The 23341-nt window shown below is 44.5% G+C and overlaps 1 protein-coding gene across 1 annotated transcript in view; it reads left to right on the top strand.

The window, feature by feature from the left end:
* The window catches only part of ODAD2 (outer dynein arm docking complex subunit 2), a 212250-nt gene that overhangs the window by 109865 nt on the left and 79044 nt on the right, over positions 1-23341 (top strand). Inside the window, exon 16 of the mRNA XM_075550914.1 lies at positions 7780-7894. Within this exon, the coding sequence (XP_075407029.1) occupies positions 7780-7894 (115 nt within the window). The remainder of the gene's footprint in view (positions 1-7779; positions 7895-23341) is intronic.

Genomic DNA, 23341 nt, shown 5'->3' on the forward strand with positions numbered 1-23341 from the left:
ACACATACATACAAACACTACTGGTTTTGATTCTCCAGAGAAGAACCCAACTGAACACAGGTCACTAGGAGTGGAGTCGAGTTGACAGCAATGGCTTTGCCTGGGGAATATTTTGGGTTTTCTAGAATGATGTCAGATCATTTTCCCCCTTTTCCTTGACCTCCAAAAGGGGTTGCTGAATGGTTGTCTTGTAATGGGGCTGGTGACCAGAATTAGCATGCTTTGCAAACCCTCTGTCAACTGGTCGCATGGGGCTCATCCACGTCATTTTGTTCTGCTAGTGGTTATAATAAATGCACTTGGCCACTTAACTTTGCTTCCCTTCCTGTCCTAAGAAGCGTGGGAGTAGGTATACTGTGAGAGATGGCACTAACACTTGGTGGATGCTGTGGCCAGTACCTTCCATTGGCTGTCCGCCGAGAGCGGTCAGTTCTCTACATCAGCGCAGGCGCTCGGTGCGCTGTCCGTGGCTGTAACCCTAACGGAAGCAAATTGTCAGGGCTTTCTTTGCATGCGCTGCCCGGTGGGTTTAAACCTCCAGCCTTTTGGTTAGTAAAACTGAAAAACAAACAAACAAACAAAAACAAACGCACTGCCACCGAGTCAATGCCGATTCAAAGCAACTAGAGGACAGGGTAGAATTGTCCCTGTGGGCTTCCAAGACGGCAGCTCTGTAGAGAAGGGTCTTTCCCCAGCGGAGTTGCTGCTGGGTTTTAACAGCTGGTCTTGGGGTTAGCAGCCAAAAACGTAACCACTACCCCACCAGGGCCCCAGTAGTGGAGCACACACCTTTTGTGTCACCCAGAGACTTTGCACTCGGTGCATGCTGAACTAATGATTGCATTGTAAAGGGATAGCCACCCACCCCCAAGAAGAAGTTGATAGAATCTTTATAATCATATTGCTTTAAAAAAAAGCAGTTGCCACCAAGTCAGCTCGGACTCGGCAGCACCATGTGCGATGGAGTGGAACGTGGCTTCATAGGCTCTTGATGGCTGGTTTTGTTTTTTTTTTAATCGGGTAACCAGGCTTTTCTTCTGGGGTGCTTCTTGGTTGCAGTTGAGCATAGCCCCTAAGGACTCCAACTGTAGGGCTCATCCGCACCACAGAGCTAACCCATCCTCCTCTAATTGGCCAACGGCCTCTGGCAATAGTGGGCTTTCCTGCCTCGACTGTCGACGCACATGTTTGCTCTCAAGTGGTTTCCCACGGCCTCGCGTGGCTGTTCTTTAAAAATATGCACAGCAAACCTTTCTTTGTTCCCTTTTTGAGGGGAAGAGGGATTGATATGGAATATCTAGGATATTCCTAAATAAAACTTTTGGAGGAATATTTTTTCCCCAAGTAAATTTTTTCTCATCGCGGGCCTCTTCCCCCAGCAGCCGACCCCATCCTACCCGTTGCCAGGGTTTATCCTTTACTGCTGGCGCTCGGGCGGGCACCTGTCTCCACGGCCTTGTCATTCAGCTGAACAGTTTCCAGGTTGCCCCTCACATCTTTCAGTGCTGTGTGAGAATACCATGTTCTTTACCGTTAGCCCACATTGAACTTGAGACACTGACATTGAATACGATGTATCAGCCCCATTTTCAGCAACTATGTAGAAACACGCAACACCGTGGTTCCAAGATGCGTGTCCTGACATTGCCAGGAAGAAACGCAGTCATCCCAGCCATGCCCACAATGCGGATGTAGCGGGCAAGAGAGCCAGTCCCTGCTAAACAGTCCTGGCAAATGTGAATGTAACACAAGAGACCAAGAAACATAATAGGGAGCTGCATCTCATGTACTTTCTTAAAATACAAAAATATACTCTTTTTTTCCACCCTCTCTCTCTTCTGGATCTATGATCCTGCTAAGCAGACAGAATGTTTTTTTTTCCTTCTGATAAAAGATTTAAAGAAAAATTGTTCAGTGTTTTTATAATTTCGAAGTAGTCCTGTACAATTCTATAGTGATAAACTCAGGAAGTGCTAACATGATGCTTGCTGGAGACAGATGCTAATCAATTAAACACCTGAACCCAAAAGGATCATGGGAAGCGTCTGACCTGATCCCTCTATAAGTACAGCCTAAGGCATGGGTTCTCAAACTTCCTCATGCTGTGACACTTTCATACCGTTCCTCATGTGGTGGTGACACCCCCCCCCAACCATAAAATTACTTTTGTTGCTGCTTCATCACTGTCATTTTGCTATTGTTATTAATTAGGTGATCCCTGTGAAAGGGTCGTTCAACCCCCAGAGGGGTCGCTGAACCACTGGCCTAAGGAGCTGGTGCAGTGGGTGAGGTATTGGTCTGCTAACTAAGATGTTGACAGTTCAAGCCCACCAGCTGCTCCTCAGGAGAAAGATGAGGCTGCCTGCTGCTGTAAGGATTTATAGTTGGGAGACCCGTTATAGGGTGGTTATGATGAACGGGAAGGGAGGAAGATGAGGTTTTCTCTTCCTGTAACCCTGATCCAAGCCATAGCCTTTCCAATAGGCTCTTCTACATGAAAAGCTGGACAATGAGTAAGGAAGACCAAAGAAGAATCTGTGCATTTGAATTATGGTGCTAGCAAAGAATATTGAAAGAACCATGGACTGCAGGAAGACAAACCAATCTGTCTTGGCCAGAATGCTCCTTAGAGGCAAAGATGGCGAGACTTCGTCTCACACACTTTGGACGTGCTGTCAGGAGAGACCAGTCCCTGGAGAAGGACGTCATGCTGGGGAAAGGAGGGGGTGGGGGGCAAGAAAGAGGAAGGTCTTCAGTGAGATGGGTTGACACAGAGGCGGCATCGATGGGCTCAAAGGTAAGAGCACTGATGAGAATGGCTCAGGCTGGCAGGGTTTCATTCTGCTGCACACAGTCGCCGTGAGCCAGAACTGACTCAGTGGCACTGACAACAGAGCAACAAAGATCTACATCCTCAGAAACCTAAAGAGATAGCTTGCTCTGTCCCATGTGGTTGCTATGAGTCAGAACCAACTTGATGGCAGTAAGTGTGGCATCAGTCTGTCCTCCCATCTGTCTGTCAATGTATCACACTCTGCTGGCTTGTGTGTTACTGTGATCCTGGAAGCTATGTCACCAGTATTCCAGAATCAGCAGTGGTGGATAACCTTCATTATTAGAGCTTCCACACTGAGACATTCTAGAAAGAGTGGTCTACTTCCGAATATTCCCCCAATACAAACACCTTATGGCTCACGGGAGAACACTGTCCAGTTAGCTTGCTCTGGGCACATCACCGGGACGGTCCCATGGCAGAAAGAGGGCGTCATGTTTGCTGAAGCAACCAATGGACCCTCAGAGAGAGAGAGAGAGAGAAGAGAGAAGAGAGAGGAGAGAGGAGAGATACCCTCGGAGGGATGATTTGACACAATAGCTTTAGCCGTGGGCCCACTGCTACTGGCCATTGTGAGGAGGATGACTTAGGCTAATGCAATATTTCATTCCGGCATATTTAAGGTTATATTGGCTTGGAGCCCATTGAGTGGCCCGTTCTCTGACTATCAATCCACCCTGTAGATGAAAGAAACAGTCAAGTATTGGAGAAGTTCTGGGAAACGGGCTCTGAGATGGCTGCAAATGCAAACCCCACTTTGCAAACACATGAAGATTTGTGTCGGCGAAAGGTTTTGGATGAATGGAAAAAGGAGATGGCAAAGGCGGTCCTGTTTCAGATCCATTTACCCCACATGCGTAGGCGCTATGAGTGGGCCCTAAGCATGTCGAGCCACATCTGATTGCTGCCGCTGAGGCAACACGTAGTCACTGTGAGACAGACAGAAGACGGGGCCACAAGGCAGTGTGTTAGGAGGGTCAGGAGCAGGGGGGGGGGGGGAGAGCAAAATGCAGAGCAGGCTTAAGCAAAGGAGAAACCAGCGGATTGGTGCAAGAGATGTGTTGTAGGCCTTAAATGATGAATTATAATCATAATAAAAGGGACGTCACCGACAAAGGCTGAAGGAGGAAGTGGATGGTGTGATGAGTAAACTCATGTCTCTCTGCCGCGTTCACATAAAACCCGTGCACAGATCTAGTGCAGTATTTAAGGTGATAGAGTGAAGCAGTCTCCTTAGCTCCTCAAAGGAGCCACAGTTGCACATGAATAGATACTTGGTTGCCAACAGAAAGGTCAGCAGTTTGAATCCAACAGCCCGTCTGTGGGGGAAATGATGTAGCAGGTCTGCAGAACACAGCCTTGGAAACCCTCTGGGACAGTTCTGCTTTGCCCTGTAGGGTCTCCATGAGTCAGCATGGACTCCATAGCGGGGCGGGGGGGTGTGTGGTGGTGCTCATTTCTGGTCTTATTTATCTCTCATACTTGACTGTGTTGTCTTGGTTTGGGTTTGTGATCGGTAGGTTTATTGTGCCAAGCTGGCCAATAGGGACATGTGGGATTAATCAGGTCTCAGTTTGATTGGAAGGCAAAGAGATAAATGACCCTGCAAAGCCCGGCCCCCTCTCTCTGGCTCTCTGATGATGGGAGCGTGCTGGAGCAGTATGTGCTGCTGCTTTCGCCAGCCCTCTGCTTCAACCCGTGAGCTACACTACCTGTGGACCAGGCCGGCCCTCGGAACGTGTTGTTAGAGAGCGAGGCTCCTTCCAGACCTGCTTTGCCACGCTGCTGCTGCACATACCGCTGGAACTGGAGGCTGGTGGCTCCAGTCGCCTTACCTTGCTTGTGTTCGATATCCCAGCTTCGCTAAGCTACAGAGCTACTGACTGTTCGTGACCTACCCTGCTGCCTGTGGGCAGAGTCTGCTTGCCGTGCCTCAGGGAGGACCCTGCTGTCTGCTTCCTTGACCTTGGACCCGGAAGCCCATATGAGCTGAAGGACTTCCAGTATATTAACTGTCCACGGAAGTGAGTTGAACGGAACCCTCTGTACTGCTGTGTGGATCAGTTAGCTGTTTGCCTAACACAGGATATTTCTGGCACTCAGAGCTTAATAGGTGATCAAGCAGTGTTTCATGAGCAAATGCATGAATATAGTGAATCTGTACTGTTAACTCAGCTCACAAGATATTCCAAATACCATGCTCAGGAATCGACCTTTTAATATCATGTCATGTAAGCAATGGTAGACTTCCCCCATGGGAGGGACATTGGGCTATGAATCATTCAATGCGTGTTGACTGGATGTACTGGGCGTTCCAATGGCCAGATGACTATCTCTGAGGCCCTACTCTGAAGGAACTACTGCAGAAAGCTCTAGATCAATCTCACCACACTTTGTAAGATAGATTGGAACAGAAAAAAAACAAACTGAAGGCACAAAACCAAGTAATGCAACTGTTACCAAGCTGCTGGCACTTTGTTGTGAACCAGCCGCCTCTGAGACACGGTGACCTTATGTACAGCTGACAAGACATTGCCTGGGCCTGCTCTAGCCTCATGATTTATAGATAGGCAGGTGAGTCTTAATGATGCATAACAATCAATTGGGAATCTTGTGGATTCTAATTCCGTACATCTGGGGTGTAAATATAATGTGTCAACAGGTGATTGGAACGGAATGAATCGGCTCAAAGCCTCCCTGATTGTTTCTAAGATGCGCGTGTTTGTCCTTTTGGCAGGCTGCATGGCCCATGCAGCCGGAGGGAAGGAGTCAAGGATTTGAGTGTTGGTGGGGAGGGGGAAAGAAGCAGAGACAGATACTTGAGTTGTCAACTCAGCAGTGATTGATTTGATAGAGGATAAGGAGCCCTGGGGGTGTAGTCTTTACACGTTGGGCTTCCAACGGCAAGGTCAGCAGTTCAAAACCACCAGCCTCCCCTAGGGAGAAAGGCGGGGCATTGTACCCCCGTAGAGAATTACAGTCTCAGAAACTCACAGGAGCCTTTTGACCTTGTCCAGCAGGATTTCCATGAGTCGGCACGGACTCGGAGGCAGTTGAGTATTTGAGATGGGACAAAGGAAGGGTGGAAGGGACATGGTTCAGTTTGCTGATTGATGTTTCCTGGTGCTACCTCTGATGTTGTTAGTCTTTGCCATAAACTGTTCTTAAATGACCTTTTCCTAATATAAGGTTATTACTCTGTACTATGCTGAGTCTTCTAAAATATTCATGATTAAAATATCATTGTTACAACTAAACAGCTGATGAATCGCCAAGGGCTTGGGATGCGTGTGGAGGCCAAACCGATCTATTTTTACAATACAGACAGTGATTTTTCAGTTCATTGTGGAAGTTTATGGGGAGGTTCCAGAATTGAGTGAGCCTTCTGTTGTTGTTGTCGTCATTAATGAGAAAATGTGTGTCATCTGAGTTACTTCTTGTCTAATGAAGAATTATGTCCAACAGTGCATCGTTAAATATTACTCATGTGAATGATATGGTTAACATTGCAAGTGGGTAGGACAGACTGTCCATCACTGTCCTTCATTGTGAACTTGACTTAGGAAATATAAAAAACACAAAGAGAACCATACGAGAGTACTAGCTGTATTTTCGGTGGTATATGTAAGACTGAGCATTTCACACTTAAATCTTTAAAGCAAGTTCTTCGTTGTGCAATGCTCAATATATTTTTTTCTTATAAGCTGAGTTTTCATCTTTGAGAAAGAGAATTTTTTGTCTTCACATTACATGGCAGAAAATGTTTCAAGGTAGGAAAAAATGTGTAGTTAAACTTCAAGCTAAAATGCGTTCTCAATGAGCTCTTAAAAAGTGCCTCCTGAGAGACCGTTTATGTCTATTGCGGGTTGTTTGCATCTTCGCCTGATACGGTTATGCAAAACTGGTCTTCCTCTGGAAGTCTTTGGAACTAGCCATCTCTCTCTTTCTGGGAAACTCATCTCAGATAATCAAGAAATGTGGATGTTTTTACATCAATTTTCAAGAAGGAATTTGAATGGCATCTAAAGCTAATAGCAGTTCTGGCTAAATACTCCATGTGTTTAATTCAACTTGAGATGAAAAACCAGAGGCATTTTTGATGCTATTTACCTTTTTTCATCTCTCTGAACAAAGTCTCTCTTTGAACAAAGCCATGTTTGTAAAGGGCATTAAGTTTTGCTTGGCCTTCCTTTGCACTGAAAGGACTTGGTGGACCTTAATGTGAGGTTATGCTCCCTGGACTGATTGATATATAAACAGAAGACAGATGGTGGAGAGATGACTCTGATGATAATTCATTTCTCAGCTAGTCACGAAGATATTTTGATTACAGTATGTTTAAGTGATTATAACCCAGTGTGCAATGTTAGTCTTGCTCGTCAGGGAGCACATGGGAAACAAGTTATGTGTTATTCGTGCCCCACAAAGGATGGACTGTGGGGTAATGATTTTAATTCCTAATGCCCAATTAAGACAGAAGGGGCTTCAAATGTGTCACACAGTACAGTGTGGAAAGTAAACCTAGACCAAATAAAAAAGGTAACTGCACAGTTTTGAGGCATAAATATAAATATTTGTTTTGGAATGTTTTTAGCTGCTACAACATGAAAGGGGCCAGTCTTTTTGAATTGAGGTAATAGTTTGTGTCCAGCTAATTAAAGCAAAAAAAATGACATGGCTTGATTTTAAGTTTGCATTTCTCGAAATGATCGTGCAGCCTTTTTGCCGTGTCAAACATTTAAAACGGGACTCAAAGAGTAACTGGCCCACAGCAGGTTACAGCCATCCAAGCTGTTCTTAAAGTTCTGCGAGGAACACCAGAGAAACGGCAAAAGGAGGGAATAATTCCCCTCGTGTACCAGGGAAGGATATCTAATTTTTCATTCCACCTGCTAATCAGAACTTAACGTATCTCATGCACTTTGTGTCATTCTGTTTTCAAATAGGATAATTGACCGCTTAGATGGGGTTCGACTGTTGTGGTCTCTGCTGAAAAACCCCCACCCCGACGTGAAGGCCAGCGCAGCGTGGGCCCTCTGCCCCTGCATTGAAAACGCTAAGGTAAGAAGCGACTGTACTTTCATCCGGGGACTTCTAGTGATTGAATAACAGCGCTCCAACTACCCGTTGCAGCGTCGAGTGGATTTTGACTCCACACGGCGCCATGTGCAAAGAGCAGGCCTGGGCGAGGGTTTCCAAGGCTCTGATCTTTCAGAAGAGCATCATCAGCCAAGGCAGTGCCGAGTGCACTCTGCCCCCCAGCCATTTGATGAGCAGACAGGCATTAACCATTTGCGCCAGCCACCCCCACCCCACCCCCCACCTCCCAGGCCTTCCTCTGGTGTCACTAGGGCTTACTAGTGCCTTTGGGCTTATTTTTGTTCAGATGCATCTTGTGGAAAATAGCGTTGATCGTTTTTCATGCCCAAATAATTTCAGAGCCATGCCTTTTCCTGATCAGCTTTAAAATTCCAAGCGAAAGCAGTCTAGGGTAGACGTGCCTTCCATGTTCCACCTGGCAGGTGCAATGGAAACAGGTGCCCCAGGCAAATCAGAGGAAAGTTAGCTGTTCATACCTGTTGAGTGATCGAAAAACTGGTCTACGTTTACCTACTACTTACAGAGCCTACTAGCATGTCTGACAATGACCGACAATGACATCCTGTTTATAGCCTGGAGGGACAGTGGTGGCAGTGGAGGGGATTTGAACTCCTAGCAGCCCCATAGTGCAGAGTAGTGCCCCATAAGGTTTCCAAGACTATAGCTCTTTCGCCTGTTGAGCAACTCGTGTATTTGAACCATCGACCTTTCAGTTAGTTGCTAAGCACTTAACCATTGTATGACCAGGTTAGCAAGCTCTTTCTTACCTCGAGGAAGCCACTTACTTTTACCCAGACCCAGTTTTCTTATCTGCCAATGAAGATTTGACGAGTGAGATGCATACAGAGATGTTTTTGGTTTCAGCTCTTCATTTGTCAATGTTGCATTTCTACAAAGATCTTTTTAAAATCCTGTTTTTATTATATTTACTTAAAATCTTGATGTAGGTTTAGATATTTTCCTTTAAGGTTTTTGTTGGTGGAGACCCTTCTCTTTGTTGATATTTTTATCTAAGGGATTTGCTTCTGTAATAAATTTAGATACCGTCTTCAGTAAATTTAAATATCACTCTGAATGTCTGACTAGAGTTCACCTTTTGTAAAAAGTGCACTGTGAAGCATAGTAGGCATAGAGCAGACCTAATATCAACCTGCTAATCGAACTAGTCTTTGTAACAGGGGGAAAAAAGAACAGCACAAATCAATTATCATTCTGTGGAAAAATGGACCACAGAATCGTGGTATATTTGTTCACCAGGGCAACACCGGCATATTGAGCTGAAAAGGGAAGGTGGAAGAAATAAACATACAATCTGGTTACAGTGATATGCAAGTTCAAAGAAATGAAAGATATCCAAAATTTAAACAATATTCTTTAGCGAGCAGGAAGAAGCCTGTTTGCTACACGTCCTGGAAAGCTGACCCCTTTGGTTCCCTGAGCTAGTCTTGCCAGCCCTTCATTTACAAAAATGAACGGCTAAGGATGGCCAGAAGACTCATGGCGCTGGTGAACATATTGAAGGTACCACAGAGGGCCCAAAGAACCAACAAATCTGCTTCGGAAGAAGTATGGACAGAATGCTCTTGAGAAATGAAGATGCTGAGGCTGCGTCTCACCTACTCCGGACGTGTTTCAGGACAGACCAGTCCTTGGAAAGGGACATCATTCCTGGTCAAGGAGAGGGGCAGAGACAAAGAGGAAGGCTCTCTATGAGGGGCTGCAATCTTGGGCACAAGCACGAAGAGCAATTGTGAGGATGGCTCAGGACTGGGCAGAGTTTTGTTCAGTTGTGCACAATAAGGCTGCCATGAGCTGGACTGACTCAATGGCCCCTAACAACAACAACAACAACAACAACAACAACAACAACAACAAGGTATTAAAGAGACAAGCCAAGATGAATAACTGTGGCAACTAGTATTAGAGGAAATGGATATTATAAGAAGCAGAAGGTAACACTAACATTTTAAAAATTAATATTTTCAGGAGAGACAAGGGGTACTCTTTGTCCAAATAGGCTGTTATTAAAAAATAAAAATCACAGATTAAGAAAGAAGTCTTGAAAAACAAAATTATATTTGGCACAAGTACTGAATGTGATAGAAGAGACGGTGGCAGGACTTCATCCTGCTAGAAGACCAAGTCCTAACTTAAACCCATAAAGGAACAGGACAATGGGACGGGAAAACACAAAAGAACAAAACCAAGTAACAAAAAGCAACAGCCAACCAAGAAAGTCAAGAAAAGGGATGTTTCTGGAGATACAAAGCTGAAGACACTCTAGTCTTTATATGGAAAAGATTTGCTTAACACCGAGCAGGAAAACAAACAAATAAAAATATCCACCCTTAGTCACAGACTCAACTGTGATATTTCCAGAAATGAAAAGCAACAACAACAGGAAAAGGCAGAAAAGGAGCAAGGACTACACCAACAAGTGCAATAAAATCTGAAAATAACTAAATAAAATTTTAAAAAATGTCAGCAATGCCCGTATTGTCCTTAGAAGAAAATAGTTTTTATCCTGAAATGATACCTTGAAAAATCTATGTCTCTGTATATTTACACTTTGATTTTGAACTCTCTGCTCTCATTAGTTTTGTTCTCCTGATGCCTCAGCGTGCCCTCGTGTGATCTTCCCCTGAAGGCTGTCTGGGTTGTCATCTGAATGTGAACAGATTGCAGAGCGTTTCTGCTGAGAAGCAGCAGGGGACTTTGAACTACCAGCTCTTCACATTGCCCCATCAGGACTCATCATTGTCATCCTTACGGGAAATCTTTTTTCTGTCCCAAAAAACTAACTCGAGTCCAGCCTTGGTACAAAGGAAGGACAAAGTACTCGAGGTAGCCATGTGCTTTTTCTGAAAAGGATGTAATATTAATTTAGAATATATTCCGGGGGTTGGGGGGGAAGATTTTATGAAAGAAAAGAGCATGAGCTATTATAAAAAACAACAACGATGAACTACCCACTACCCTATCCCCCTGTGATCCCAGGCTGCAGACAGATGGCCACTGCTTAGGGGCACGTGCCCTTCTGCCCACCATGTCCCCACTCACACAGCGAGGAGTAGCATGTGCTCCTGTGTCACTGGATTGGTTCATGGTGACAACACATGCCCACCCAAGCCCCTCAGGCTCTACCCTTCTTATCCAGTAGTAAACCTACCAAACAAGCAAACCGTGAATCCTACCCATCAGACTTGCCCAGTTACATCGAAACAAAACAAACTGGACAAAAGAAACATACAAATAAGCAATGAATATTGAAAGAGATAATCCCTCAGAGAAAGCAGACAATGGCAGATCATATGAAGGATAAGATTATTTGAGCAGGTTAAGGGGAAAAAATGGTGGCGGAGGATGGGGAGAAAACCTCCATGAGGACAATATGAGAGAAAAATGCTGGATCAAATGAAAAACTAGAAACCTGACTAAACAATTAGAAATTCAGGAGATTAATAATGGAATATCAGAACTAGAAATAGCAATGGAAGGGCACTAGAATTTAATAAATGGAAGAATCAGTGACATGGAGGACAAAAACCTTGGGGGTTTGGGTAGACAAGACAAACCAATTCATAGACACTCGTGTGTGTCTAGGGAAGAGCTTTATATAAACAGTCATTGTACATCAAGAAAATATCCCAGTCCAGTACAGATCATAAGTCTGATATTAGCCCATATGTCTGATTTAAATCTATAAATTCCTCTTCAGACTCACATAACGCATGCAATGACTCTGAATGCAGGAAGATCACAGGCCAGTGGGTAGAAAGTCTTGTGGATCCAGTGGCAGTGGGAATATCTCAGAGCTGCCGTGGGTCTCCACGTGGCTTCTCCAGCTCCTAGATTCTGACTGCCATCAGCATAGCTCCATGTGGCTTCTCAACAGGAATGTCTCTCAGGGAGTGAGTGTACCTGGCCTAGCGAGCTACTTATCTATCCCCTTAGTGTCTTCAAATGAAGTCATCAAGCAGCGAGCTGATTGACAGGCTAGACTCCAGCCCTTCACAAGTTGACATCAGATTATGTAACTACCACACCTTGATACAAATTTGTCTGTAGAACAATCAGATAAAATGTGAGAGAGTTTTGCATATATATATATATACACACACACCCACACACACACACAAGGGAAGACACTGGCAGGATTCAAAAAGTTAAAAGCAACAATCTTGGGGAAAGCAAGGTATCACATACAAAGGAGCATCAACCAGACTAAGCATAGATTTTTTATCAGAAGCCATGCAGCCCAAAAGGCGATGGAATAGCCAGTATAAACTCTTGGAAGAAAAGGGATTTCTGAGAATTAGATATAAAGCAAATTTATCCATAGAAAAGATGGCACAGCATTTCCAGATAAGCAAAAATTGAGGTTTTGGGTAAAAGTTAGACCCACCTTACAAGAAAAAGTTCTAAATGAGTCCTTAGAACTTTCATATGAAGAAGGCAACACAGTTTCAGGATTTCACAGACTGCTTCAAATTTAAGAGGGTAAAAGTAAGTACCAAGATAGCCATGAAGAAAATCAATAAGTCTACACACAAAGTAAAGGAGAGACTTAAAAAGATTCAGTAAACACAAAAAAAGCAATGATGGGTAGGAAGAGAAAATTCCTATACAGAAAGAACTTACCCCAGAAATTAAGAACCAAAAAATATAACAAAATGACAGCAATGAACTTGTACTATTGTTAATTGCCCCAACAGGCATCTTCATGGCACAGTGGTTATACGTTGGACAGAGCACTTCAAGGTGATTCAGTTCAAAATCAGAAGCTGCTCTGAGGGAGAAAGATGGGGCTTTCTACCCTGTACACAGTTACGGTCTCAGAAATTCACAGTTTGACCCTGACCTATAGGGTCACTATCAATCATTCTTGGCTAAAGGGCAGTGATTATTGATGACACTAAGAGAAACCCTAGTGGAATAGTGGTTACTCATTGGGCTGAGACCTACAAGGTTAGTAGTTCGAAACCACCAGCTGCTCTGAGGGAGTAAGAGAGAGTTTTCTGTTTCTGTAAAAAGTTACATAGTCTCAGAAACTCACAGGGTAAGTTCTACCCTATCCTGGAGGCTCATTGTAAGTCGGTGTGATAGTTACAAAATCTCTTGTCAACTTGAGACTATTAAGAGTGAAGGTATAGCGTTTAGCCTGTCGAACAGGCCACAGTGTGATGACCTCATTTGGAGGTGCTGAGGGGATAAATAGCTCGCTGGAGGTAAGACACACATACTCCCTCTCTGAGACATTCCTGTTGACCAGCCACATGGAGACACACTGATAGAGCCAGAGCCCTGGAGCTGGAGGAGCCACGTGGAGACCCACATCAGCACTGAGACGCTTCCCCTGCCACTGGATCCACAAGACTTCCCACCCACTGGCCTGTGATCTTCCTGCATTTGGCATCATAGCATGTGTTGTGTGAGTCTGAAGAGGAACTTTATAGACCAATACCGGACATACGGGCTGATATTGGACTTAAGGATTTGATTGACTGGGTTGGGATGCTTTCTCAATATACAATTACTCTTGTATATAAAGCTCTTTCTTATACACATATGAGTGTCTATGAATTTGTTTCTCTCGCCCACCCGGCCTAATATGGTTGGTATTGACGCAACAACAGGGAGGATTTTCAGTTATTTTTATCATTACTTTTGCTAGTCAGTTTATTATTAACCACTCTAAATATAAATTAATTAATGTGTCTGTCAAGAGACAAGGAATAGCAGAATGAATTTTAACCAATCTGTGTATCTATTAGAGATACACCTTAGACACAAAGATATTGATAAGTTAAAAGTCAAAGGATAAAAAGAAGAGAGAGAGCAAGCAGGCACCAAAATGGAGCAAGAGTAGCAACAGTAATTTGGATGAAACATCTTCAAGTTAAAATCCACTGCAAGAGACAAAGAAGGGAACTATAGAATCATGAAAGCATCACTTTGCAAGAAGACATAACTATAATAAATACATGTGTCCCTAGTGACCATGACCAACCAAGCTCCCTGCCTCTGACTCAATTCTGATGCACAGTCGCCCTGTAGGGGAGGGCGGAACTGTCCCTGTGAGTTTCTAAGACTGTAACTCTTCATGCACATAGAAAGCTTTATCTTTCTCCGGTGGCGCCTAACAATAGTGCTCCAAAAAACCCCAAACAGACCAGTCAACTTATAATTGAGTTGAAAAAATAGACAGTTCTACAATAGTAGCACATCATTTTCTTTTTCATTTTAAAATCTTTTTATTGAGGGCTCATACAACTCCTATCACAATCTATACATACATCAGTTGTATATAGCACATTTGTACATTCGTTACCCTCAGCATTCTCAAAACATTTGCTCTCCACATAGGCCCCTGGCATTAGCTCCTCATTTTCTCCCTCCCTTACTGCTCACTCCTCCCTCATGAACCCTTGAAAATTTATAAATTATTATTTTGTCATCTCTTACACTGTCCGACGTCTCCCTTCACCCACTTTCCTGTTGTCCATCCCCCAGGGAGGAGGTTATATGTCGATCGTTATAATTGGTTCCCCCTCTCTACCCAACCCTCCCTCCATCCTCCCTGTATCACCCCTGTCACCATTGGTCCTGAAGGGTTCAACTGCCCTGGATTCCCTGTGTTTCCAGTTCCTATCTGTATCAGTATACATGCTCTGGTCTAGCCGGATTTGTAAGGTAGAATTAGAAGCATGATCGTGAATGGGGAAGAAGCGTTTAGGAAGTAGAGGAAAGTTGTATGTTTCATCCTTGTGTAGCACGTCATTTCTATGATGGCCAGAAAAACCGGAAACGAACTAAATGAAGATATCAAACCAAACACAACCACAACAAAAATCAGCCCACCACGGTTGAATCTTCGAAGACTGTCAATCTACTGAACCAGAATGTAGATTGGCTCTTTGTTCACATCTGTTTTTCCTATGAAACAACTTTCAGTTAGCTGACCTTTCAGTGAGCCGCCAAGTTCTTTAACCAGCGTGCCACCAGGGTTTCTTCAATAAAGATACAGAAGATCTGAAAAGCAATAGCCAACTCAATTTCATCAACATATATAGAGCCATGAAGCTATAAAACTTGAAATCAATAAAGAGAAGGAAACAAAATTGAACACATGCAAACTGCCTAACACATGACTTAAAAAACGATTGAGTCGTTGAAGAAGTTAAAAATTAAATTTTAAAATTCTTAGAATCCAAACAACCATAGCCTACCAAAATCGGCGCAGCCAAAGCCGTGCTCAGAGGAAAAGTTATCCCAATAAGTGCACACATCAAAAAGGAAAAGCATGGTCCAAATTCCATAGCTTCACCCCAGAGTTGAGCAAATCGCGAAGAAACAGTAAAAGGAGTCCGCAGGAGTCCATCAGACTGTTGTCCTCCCGATCCCATGCTTTGTACATAGCTCTTTCTTTTCCCTTCATCCGCATGCCTCAGTTCGAAGCCAGCTTGATGCGGGATAGCTGGTCTAATCCCCTGCATTAATGGCGCCCAAAGTTGGAGCTTTGAAAACCGAGGATCCTGGGACGGACACCACTGAGTTAGCACGGCCGTGAAACTTTACAGAGAAAATTAAGGTTTCCAAAGGAGCAACACGGTGATGACATCTTATTTCTCTCCCCCTGATATCCATCACTTTCCAAACCAGCAAGAAGATACACCAGGGCCTCATCAGTTCCCCTATACAGGTCAAAGTCTCTCTCGACTATTGTACCATGACAGACGCTTCATTCGGAGGCTACACATTGTAATCTCTTTAGAAATGTATTTTCCTTCAGATGCCGACCTCTCCATATTCTGTAAAGAAGATCATTCCTTTTCTCTGAGGTCTGGACGTTGCAGGGCATCACAGCCTGTCTCCAGTGGTGCTTTCCACGATGGCCCCCACGACGCAAGATTTGATTGCTTATAGCTGAGGGATCTTGGGGGACAGATTATCAGTAAGTCTTCATAACGGACCCCCAGAAACAGACATGTGAAAGAAAGCGATTTACAAGCAGGTGGCCAGAAAAGCTTGCCCTGTAAAAAAAAAAAAAAAGGAGCCCGCAGAAGGAAGGAAATAATGAGGTTCAGAGCAGAAATAAATCAAATATGGAATAGGCAAACACTTGACTCAAAAAACTTTGCGGGATCTTTTGAGAAAATCAATAAAATTGACTAACCACTGGTCAAATGGACATATGGGGGTGGGGGGGGAAGTGCAGTTGCAAGTAGCCCAAATAAGAAATGGGTGACATTTCAACAGAACCAGCCAAGGTAAACATAATCATAACAGGATAATATGAAATATTATGCCGCAGCACCTCGGAGAAATGGACACATTTCCAGAAACCTAGCTAACCTCGTGCAAATAGAAGCAGTTGTTGTTGTTGGTGGTGGTGGTAGATGCCATTGAGCCGGTTCAGACCCACAGTGATTCCATGCACAGTACAATGACGCACCACCTGGCCCTGAGCCATCCGCACAATTGTCCCTACGCTTGAGCCCCTCGTCGCAGCCGCTGTGTCCATCTCTCTTGTCAAGGGCCTTCTTTTCTGCTGCCCCTCTACTTCACCAGCATGATGCCTTTCTCTAGGGACTGGTCTCCTGACAACGTGCCCGGTATATGTGAGACCTAGTGTCGCCAAACTGCCTTTAAGGGGCATTCTGACTATGCTTCTTTCTCGCGGCAGATCTGTTTGTTCTGATGGCAGTCCATGGACCTTTTAATATTGTCAGACAGCAACATAATTCAAATGCATTCATTTCTCCTCGGTCTCCCTATTCAATGTCCAACTGTCACATGCATAGGAGGAGATTGAAAATACCATGGCTTGGGTCAGGCGCACCTCAGTTCTCAAACCATCTCGCTTTCTCTTCAGCACTTAGAGGGGTCCTGTGCAGCGGGTTTACTCAGTGCAGGGCATCTTGTGATCTCTTGACTGCTGCTTCCATGAGCACTGATGGTAGATCCAAGCCAGACAGAATTCTCAACAGCTCTGTCTTTTCTCAGCTTATTGTGATGTTACTTGGTAGTCCAGTTGTGAGGACTTTCTTTTGAGAAGAACATCTAAATACTTCATAGACCTACAACAAAAGAAAAATTGAACACACACACCCCTCCCTCCTTCCAGCAGCAACAACAAACAGCCCTGGCCCAGATGGCTTCCCTGGAGAATCCTATGACACATTTAGGGAAGAGCTGACTCTAATTCTACCCAGACTACTACAGTGAATAGAAAATGGAAGAATGCTTCCTAATTCACACTATGAATGCAGCATGACCCTGAAGCAAAAGTCAAGCAAAGATACCACACAAAGAACATTTCGGACCAATTTCCCTCATGAATAGAGATGCAACATTTTTCAATAAACTTCTCATCAACAGACCACAGTGGCATATGAAAATAATAGTAATGCATTATTATTAGGTGGGGCTCATACCAAGGATGCAACATTAGAAAAGTTCACCGATGCAATGCACCATCTAACCAAACCAAGACAAAACAATCACATGTTCAAGTCTATCACACAGAAAAGGCATTTGATAAAATCCCAGCACCCTTTTTTCATTAAAAAACAAACTCAGCAAAGTAAAAATAGAATGGAAACTCTTCAGCATAATTGAGAGCATATATGGAAAACCAATAGCCAACATTTGCATAAAAGAAAGATAGAAAATGAGGATGCCCATTATAATTACTCTTATTCAAAACCGTCCTGAAACAGAGAACAATGAAGCATGAAAAGGGAGCAGTGGGCACCCAAATTAGTCGGAAAAAGGAAAACCATCCCTAGTCTCAGATGCCACATCCTACACAGAAAGAAAGCTCAGAGTTCCACAAGAGCATTCCTAGAACGAGCAGAAAAACTCAGCAAAGTGGTAGGGTAGAAGGGCAACCTAGAAAATCAACTGGGGCCTTCTTCACGAACAAGGAGAACTCTGATAATGAAATCAAGAGTGCAGCCCCACTTGCAATAGCCCCCAGAGGATAAGGTGCCCAGGAACAGCTGGAACCAGGGACAAGCGGCACCGGAAGAAAGTGCACGGTACCTGCACACGTGGAAGAGCATCCCATACTCACGGGCTGGGCGATTTCACATTGCAACCCTGTCAGCCATCGAAGCAACCCACAATATAACGCACTGCCGACCCAGTCCCAACATCGTCCTTTAGTGACACGGACTAGCGAATCTCCAACCGTATACGGAAGGAAGACCCGGGCTAGCTACACCACCATTAAGAAGAGGGTGCAGTAGAAAGCCTCGGGTATCGAGCTCAGAAGGTACTCTCCAGCCGCAGCCATCACCGCAGCCTGGGACGGGGAGATGTAAATGTTGTACCGTATGTGATTTTTCAGCAACTCTAGTCCATGAGGTAGAAAGACATGGAAGCAGAGAGACGTGTGAACATATAGTTAGTTGTGGGCATATGCATATTCATGTCTGTTTGTGCTACAGCCATTGTTTTCAAAACCATTATTTCAAAAACAACACGTCTGCACCCTTACTCCAGACAGCATTTTTGTTAAGTGCCACGAAGCCAATTTTTTAATATGTTGTTCTTTAAAAAAGATGAGGGTGGGCGTTTTGGCAAACAAATGAAGGCATGTGCTCGACGCAAGGAGAAAAGGATATATATTTATATATGTATATATATATGTATGTATTTATATATATCCTAACATATAAATATTCCTAACATACCCAAACATCTTGTAGGAATGATTTGCTGGGCTTGAAGGTTAAGCTCATAAACATGGTGTTCTGTATCCTAGTTCAGTGGGGAGACTCTGGAGTCTTAAGAATGTGGGAGTGGTCATCTGAGATACATCAGTTCCTCCATGAACTAAAGGAGCTATAGGGTCAGGGTCGGATTGCCAACAGCAAGACCGCTGGTGCAAACCCAACAGCTGCCTGCAGGAGGAAACTGAGGCTGTCTACTCCTACAAAAGGAGGAAACTGAGGCCGTCTACTCCTACAAACGTTTGCAAAGTCTTGGAGGCCTTCTATAGGGTCACTAGGAACAGGAATGGGCTCAATGGTAATTTTTATTATTTTTATTTCTTGTATCTGGAGCAAAGGAAAAAAAGACTCAAAGGAGAAATTAGTCCTCAGAACGAATGGTTCAAGCTAACGACAGTGTCTTTTGGCCTGAGACCAGAAGAGCTGGACAGTTCCCGCCTACCACCACCGAGTGTTTTGGCCAGGGACACTGTTGAGGTCCTGGTTAGAAGGGGGTCACAATAGAGAACAAAACTCAGATTCATAAGAGCTCAGACTTACTGGGGGCGCAGGGACGAGCGGAAACTCCCAAGCCTGTCATCCTAACCGGGAACTGAAGCCACTACCAGAGGCCACCTTTTAGCCAAATGATAGGTTGGCTTACAAAAGAAATAACCACACCTGTGAGGCAGCGACTCCTTAAAGCAATCAAACGGTCAATATGATCGCACACCAGCAGGGAGGGGAAGGCAGGGAGGGCCAGGGAGCCTGGAGAGGTGGAAACGGGGCCGGGAGTGCGGGGATTGTGACCCGTGTCATGGAACACTTTGTATGTCAGTGGTTGAATAGCAATCTAATTTGCTGTGTAAACGTTCCCCTTAAAGACAAAAGGACTTGACCTTTTCTGGTAAAGGATACAGGTACTGAGGAGTTCTCAGTCATGGTTGAAATTATACCCAGAACTAGAGAATGTGATATTCCTGGTGTTGAGATAGCATTTTGTATACCTAATATTGTGACCCAGTGTTGTTACTATGTGTCAGTCATGTCTTATCCTCTGATTGACTTCAAATCCAAATCTGCCGAATTCTCTACTACCATGTCTAAGAGATACCCCGGACAATTGCCTATGTGTTATTCGGGTCTAGGGTTCCTACCCTGGGTGTTTGGCTGGTCTCTTAGGCTACCCAGGTGGGATGGCATTCAAGGTTTAAATGTGACCTTTGGCCCAAACACATTTCCATAAGGAGTGACTTCTTGTTCATCTCTCCTAAAGCTTTTGCTGTCCTCTCTATGTAAACTGCCTGCCCCCACCCACTGAATTCTTCTTAATAAGCAGCCTGAGTCCCCTTCCTGAGGGGCGAAGAAGGGCCCCAGAAGAAGAGACATCTGCTTGTTTACATCTCTCGCCAAGAATTACCCAGCGCACGTGGCTGTCATTTGTGTTGAGGCCAATTCCGACACCTGGCAAGCCCAGGTGTGTCCGAGTAGAGTGGTGGTCCTTTGGGTGGTCAATGGTTGTGACCTTTTGGGAGTCAGGTTACGAGGCTTTTGTTCAGAGGTCCCTCCAGGTGAACTCAAAGCCTCAATCCTTTGGTTTGTAACTGAGCACGTGATGCTACACGGGGCTCCTCCATGGGCGGTACGACCAAGCCCACTGCCCTTCAGTCTGCTCTGACTGCTAGAGAAGAAAGCTTCTCCTGGCCCCGTGGAGCAGCTGGCGGTTTGAACTGGCAACCTTTCGATTGCAGCCCAACGTTTGCCCACAGCAACCCCAGAGCCCCTTCCTCACAAGGCTCTTAGGTGGGCCAGGGTGAGTCTAAGATTTGCAGATAACAGAGTTGGTTTTGCAAGCAGCTGCTGTAAAAAGTTGCATCCCTCCAGAATGAAATAAAATTGCTATGGTTACATGTTCATTATGTAAATTTTATAAAGCAAAGAAAAGCAAACGGAAGAAAATAAGATTACCTGTAATTTGAGGGTCCAGAAATAACCACTGTTTTGAATTAAGGTTTTTTCCCTCCATATTAACAGTGAATTGTGAATATTTTTGTGATCCTCTGTTTTTTTTATGGCCCTAATTTTTTGTTGTTGCTTCATGGGATTTTATGATATGCCTATATTCTGTTTTATTTATGCAATGGAGTTTTTAATGCTTGGGAAAATGACAGTCTTTGCAGTGAAGCAAAAATTAGATATAAGTCTCTTGAGAATGCTCTTTCCACCTAGGTTCTTTTTACCCAGAACCGACACACAACTGGCTCTGACTCATTGGTCGAAATCGGTACTCGTTTCCCAGGTTTTCCACTAACCCCGTGCACGGTTTCCATTAAGAAGTGTGGCTGTAGATGAACTTGGCCAGAGACTTTCTTTGTTAACAAAGATGCCCACTTCTGTAGGTATTTCCCTTGGAGTCTCTTTGCTCTCAGTTCAAGGAACCCTGGCAAAGCCGATTCTAAGCACTTGGCTGCTAACACAAAGGTTGGCGGTTCAAACCCACCCAGTGTGTGCTCCTTGGGAGAAAATACCCAAAGAAAGGGTCCCCCAAAGTAACACAGCCGAGGAAACCCTATGAGGCAGTTCTCTGCCATAGAGCGTCGCCAAGAGTCAAACACTCAAAGGCAGCCAGTAACAAGTCAGTCCCGATGACAGTGTGAAGCGCTTGCATGTTATTTGTCCATCTTACTTCACACTAGACTGTATTACTTTTTCATTCCAATCAGTTTTAATCCCGTAGCTCCAGTCCTTTCCACAAACATGATTTCCCTCAGCTGCACCACCGTGCTTTCGTTGCTGAGGAAACACAAGCTTCTGATGGATTTAATTGCTTGCCCCACATGGCAGCTGTAGGGAGTTGGCTGAACCGACGGCCCTGGAGCTGATTCCAACTCGGAGAAACGCTAGGACAGCGGAGAACTGCGCCTTAGAGTTCTCGAGACTGTAAAACTTTGAGGGAGGACACAGCCTTGGTTTGCTCCCTCACAGTGGCTGGTGGGTTTGAACCGCCGAACTCACCTCACCGTTAACAGTCACCTCCACCCCTTTCCCTCTGTCTCCCATGCTGTTCGCACTAGAATAGCATCCACGATCAAGTCCACATCGTGCTATTTTCTGAGCCAAGAAGTGTCTCTGAAATGCTAGAGGCACAGCATATTCTTTGAAAAAGGAGTTGATTTCCTGGTTTTAGAACATTTTAAAAATTTTCAACATGAATATTTAGTTTCAGACACTATTCCATATTTGCCATCTTCACTCAAAGAGACTAGAAACACTTTTTTTAAAGGTACTTTTCTTAAATTCACCAAACTGAAGAAGCGGAAATGAAATGTGTATAATTGAGCTTTGACAGCTGGAAGCATCTGGAGTTCTCTGCGCAACCTGATCTTCCCCCCATGGGTCTGGCGCCCACTGAGCACACCCGTGCTGTGGCCCCGAGGCTGTCTGAAACCTGGAAATGGTGAACCATGGGGTCGCAGCTTCCTTGGCTCTCGCATCACTGGCCATTCCAAGGCCTTCTTCCACGAGTTTCTGGATTAGCCACAGTTCTCTGTTCATCGAGGTTGACAATCTGCCATTTCTTGGCTCATCTGTTGAGGCCTTCTTTGAAATCCCTCTAAACACGTGTTGTATGTGGGGCAGGATTCCTTTAAACTTATTACAAAGCTTCAGTGATTCGGAGAAATGCCACTGGGGTTCTGTTAAAACCTTGACCTTAACCCTGACTTCACAATGACCCTTTCTCCCCCGTGGTACAATCAGTATTCCCTTTTCGCAACCGCCCTCAAAGACTAAGACAGGGAACGGCATCCCTGAGCCAGTTTGGCCAGAGCATCCCCGGGTGGCAGAGCATGTTAGAAACGTTCTGTGTGAAAGGAGCTTGTCCAGGTCTGAGTGGATTCCGAGCAGCACCACTTTGACTCACCTTTGTATTCCAGACACACATTTAGATTTAAATATTTGCCTCCACAAGCTTTGTAGCAATGCGTGAATATGATCAAATAAAAACAAACCACGCTTTCGTTTAATCTCTAGGAAAAATCATAACATTTTGCTAATCCGGCGGCATTGATTTAGCACTGATTGTGCCCCACGCCTTGATTGGCTACCATCTTTTCTGAAACGTTGCGTGCCTTTGTTTTGTGCTCTTGTGTCTTCACAGCTCAGGAATAAGGGTCAGCCTGACCCTTCAATGTGGGTCACCAGGTACTAGGCAGAGAGCGTTTTTCTTGCTGGTACGTAGTCATGTACTTGTAGTATGGTTACCACTGATTGAATTTCGAATTAGCTAAAAAACATCTGGGCAAGGGTCATGTAAATAAATATCCATAATAGGCCATATTTTCCCCAGATTATTTTAGCTAAACAAAATCCACCCAATCGCAAAACACACTTGCGTGACTCACGTAGTATGATTCTAAGTAAGTCCTGAAACACCTAACTTCTTTGCTGTGGCATTCAAATAGGTGTGCTAGGCATTCATAGACAGTCCCACGTGCTTCACATTCCCTCTGAAACGTTGCCTGTTGTGTCCGATTCAATTGAGTGCCTTTGGGGAGTGCTTTCTCTGGCCTTATATGGTTTCAGGTGGGTTAAATTATTTTCCAATATCGCTTTAATTTCTGAGGGAAAACGGGCGAGATGTGTGTTTTGGATCTGCTGTGGGCCCGGGTCTTGCAGGAAATCATAGAAC

Source organism: Tenrec ecaudatus, chromosome 5 (assembly GCF_050624435.1).
Source record: "Tenrec ecaudatus isolate mTenEca1 chromosome 5, mTenEca1.hap1, whole genome shotgun sequence".
In the NCBI taxonomy this organism is placed as follows: Eukaryota; Metazoa; Chordata; class Mammalia; order Afrosoricida; family Tenrecidae; genus Tenrec; species Tenrec ecaudatus.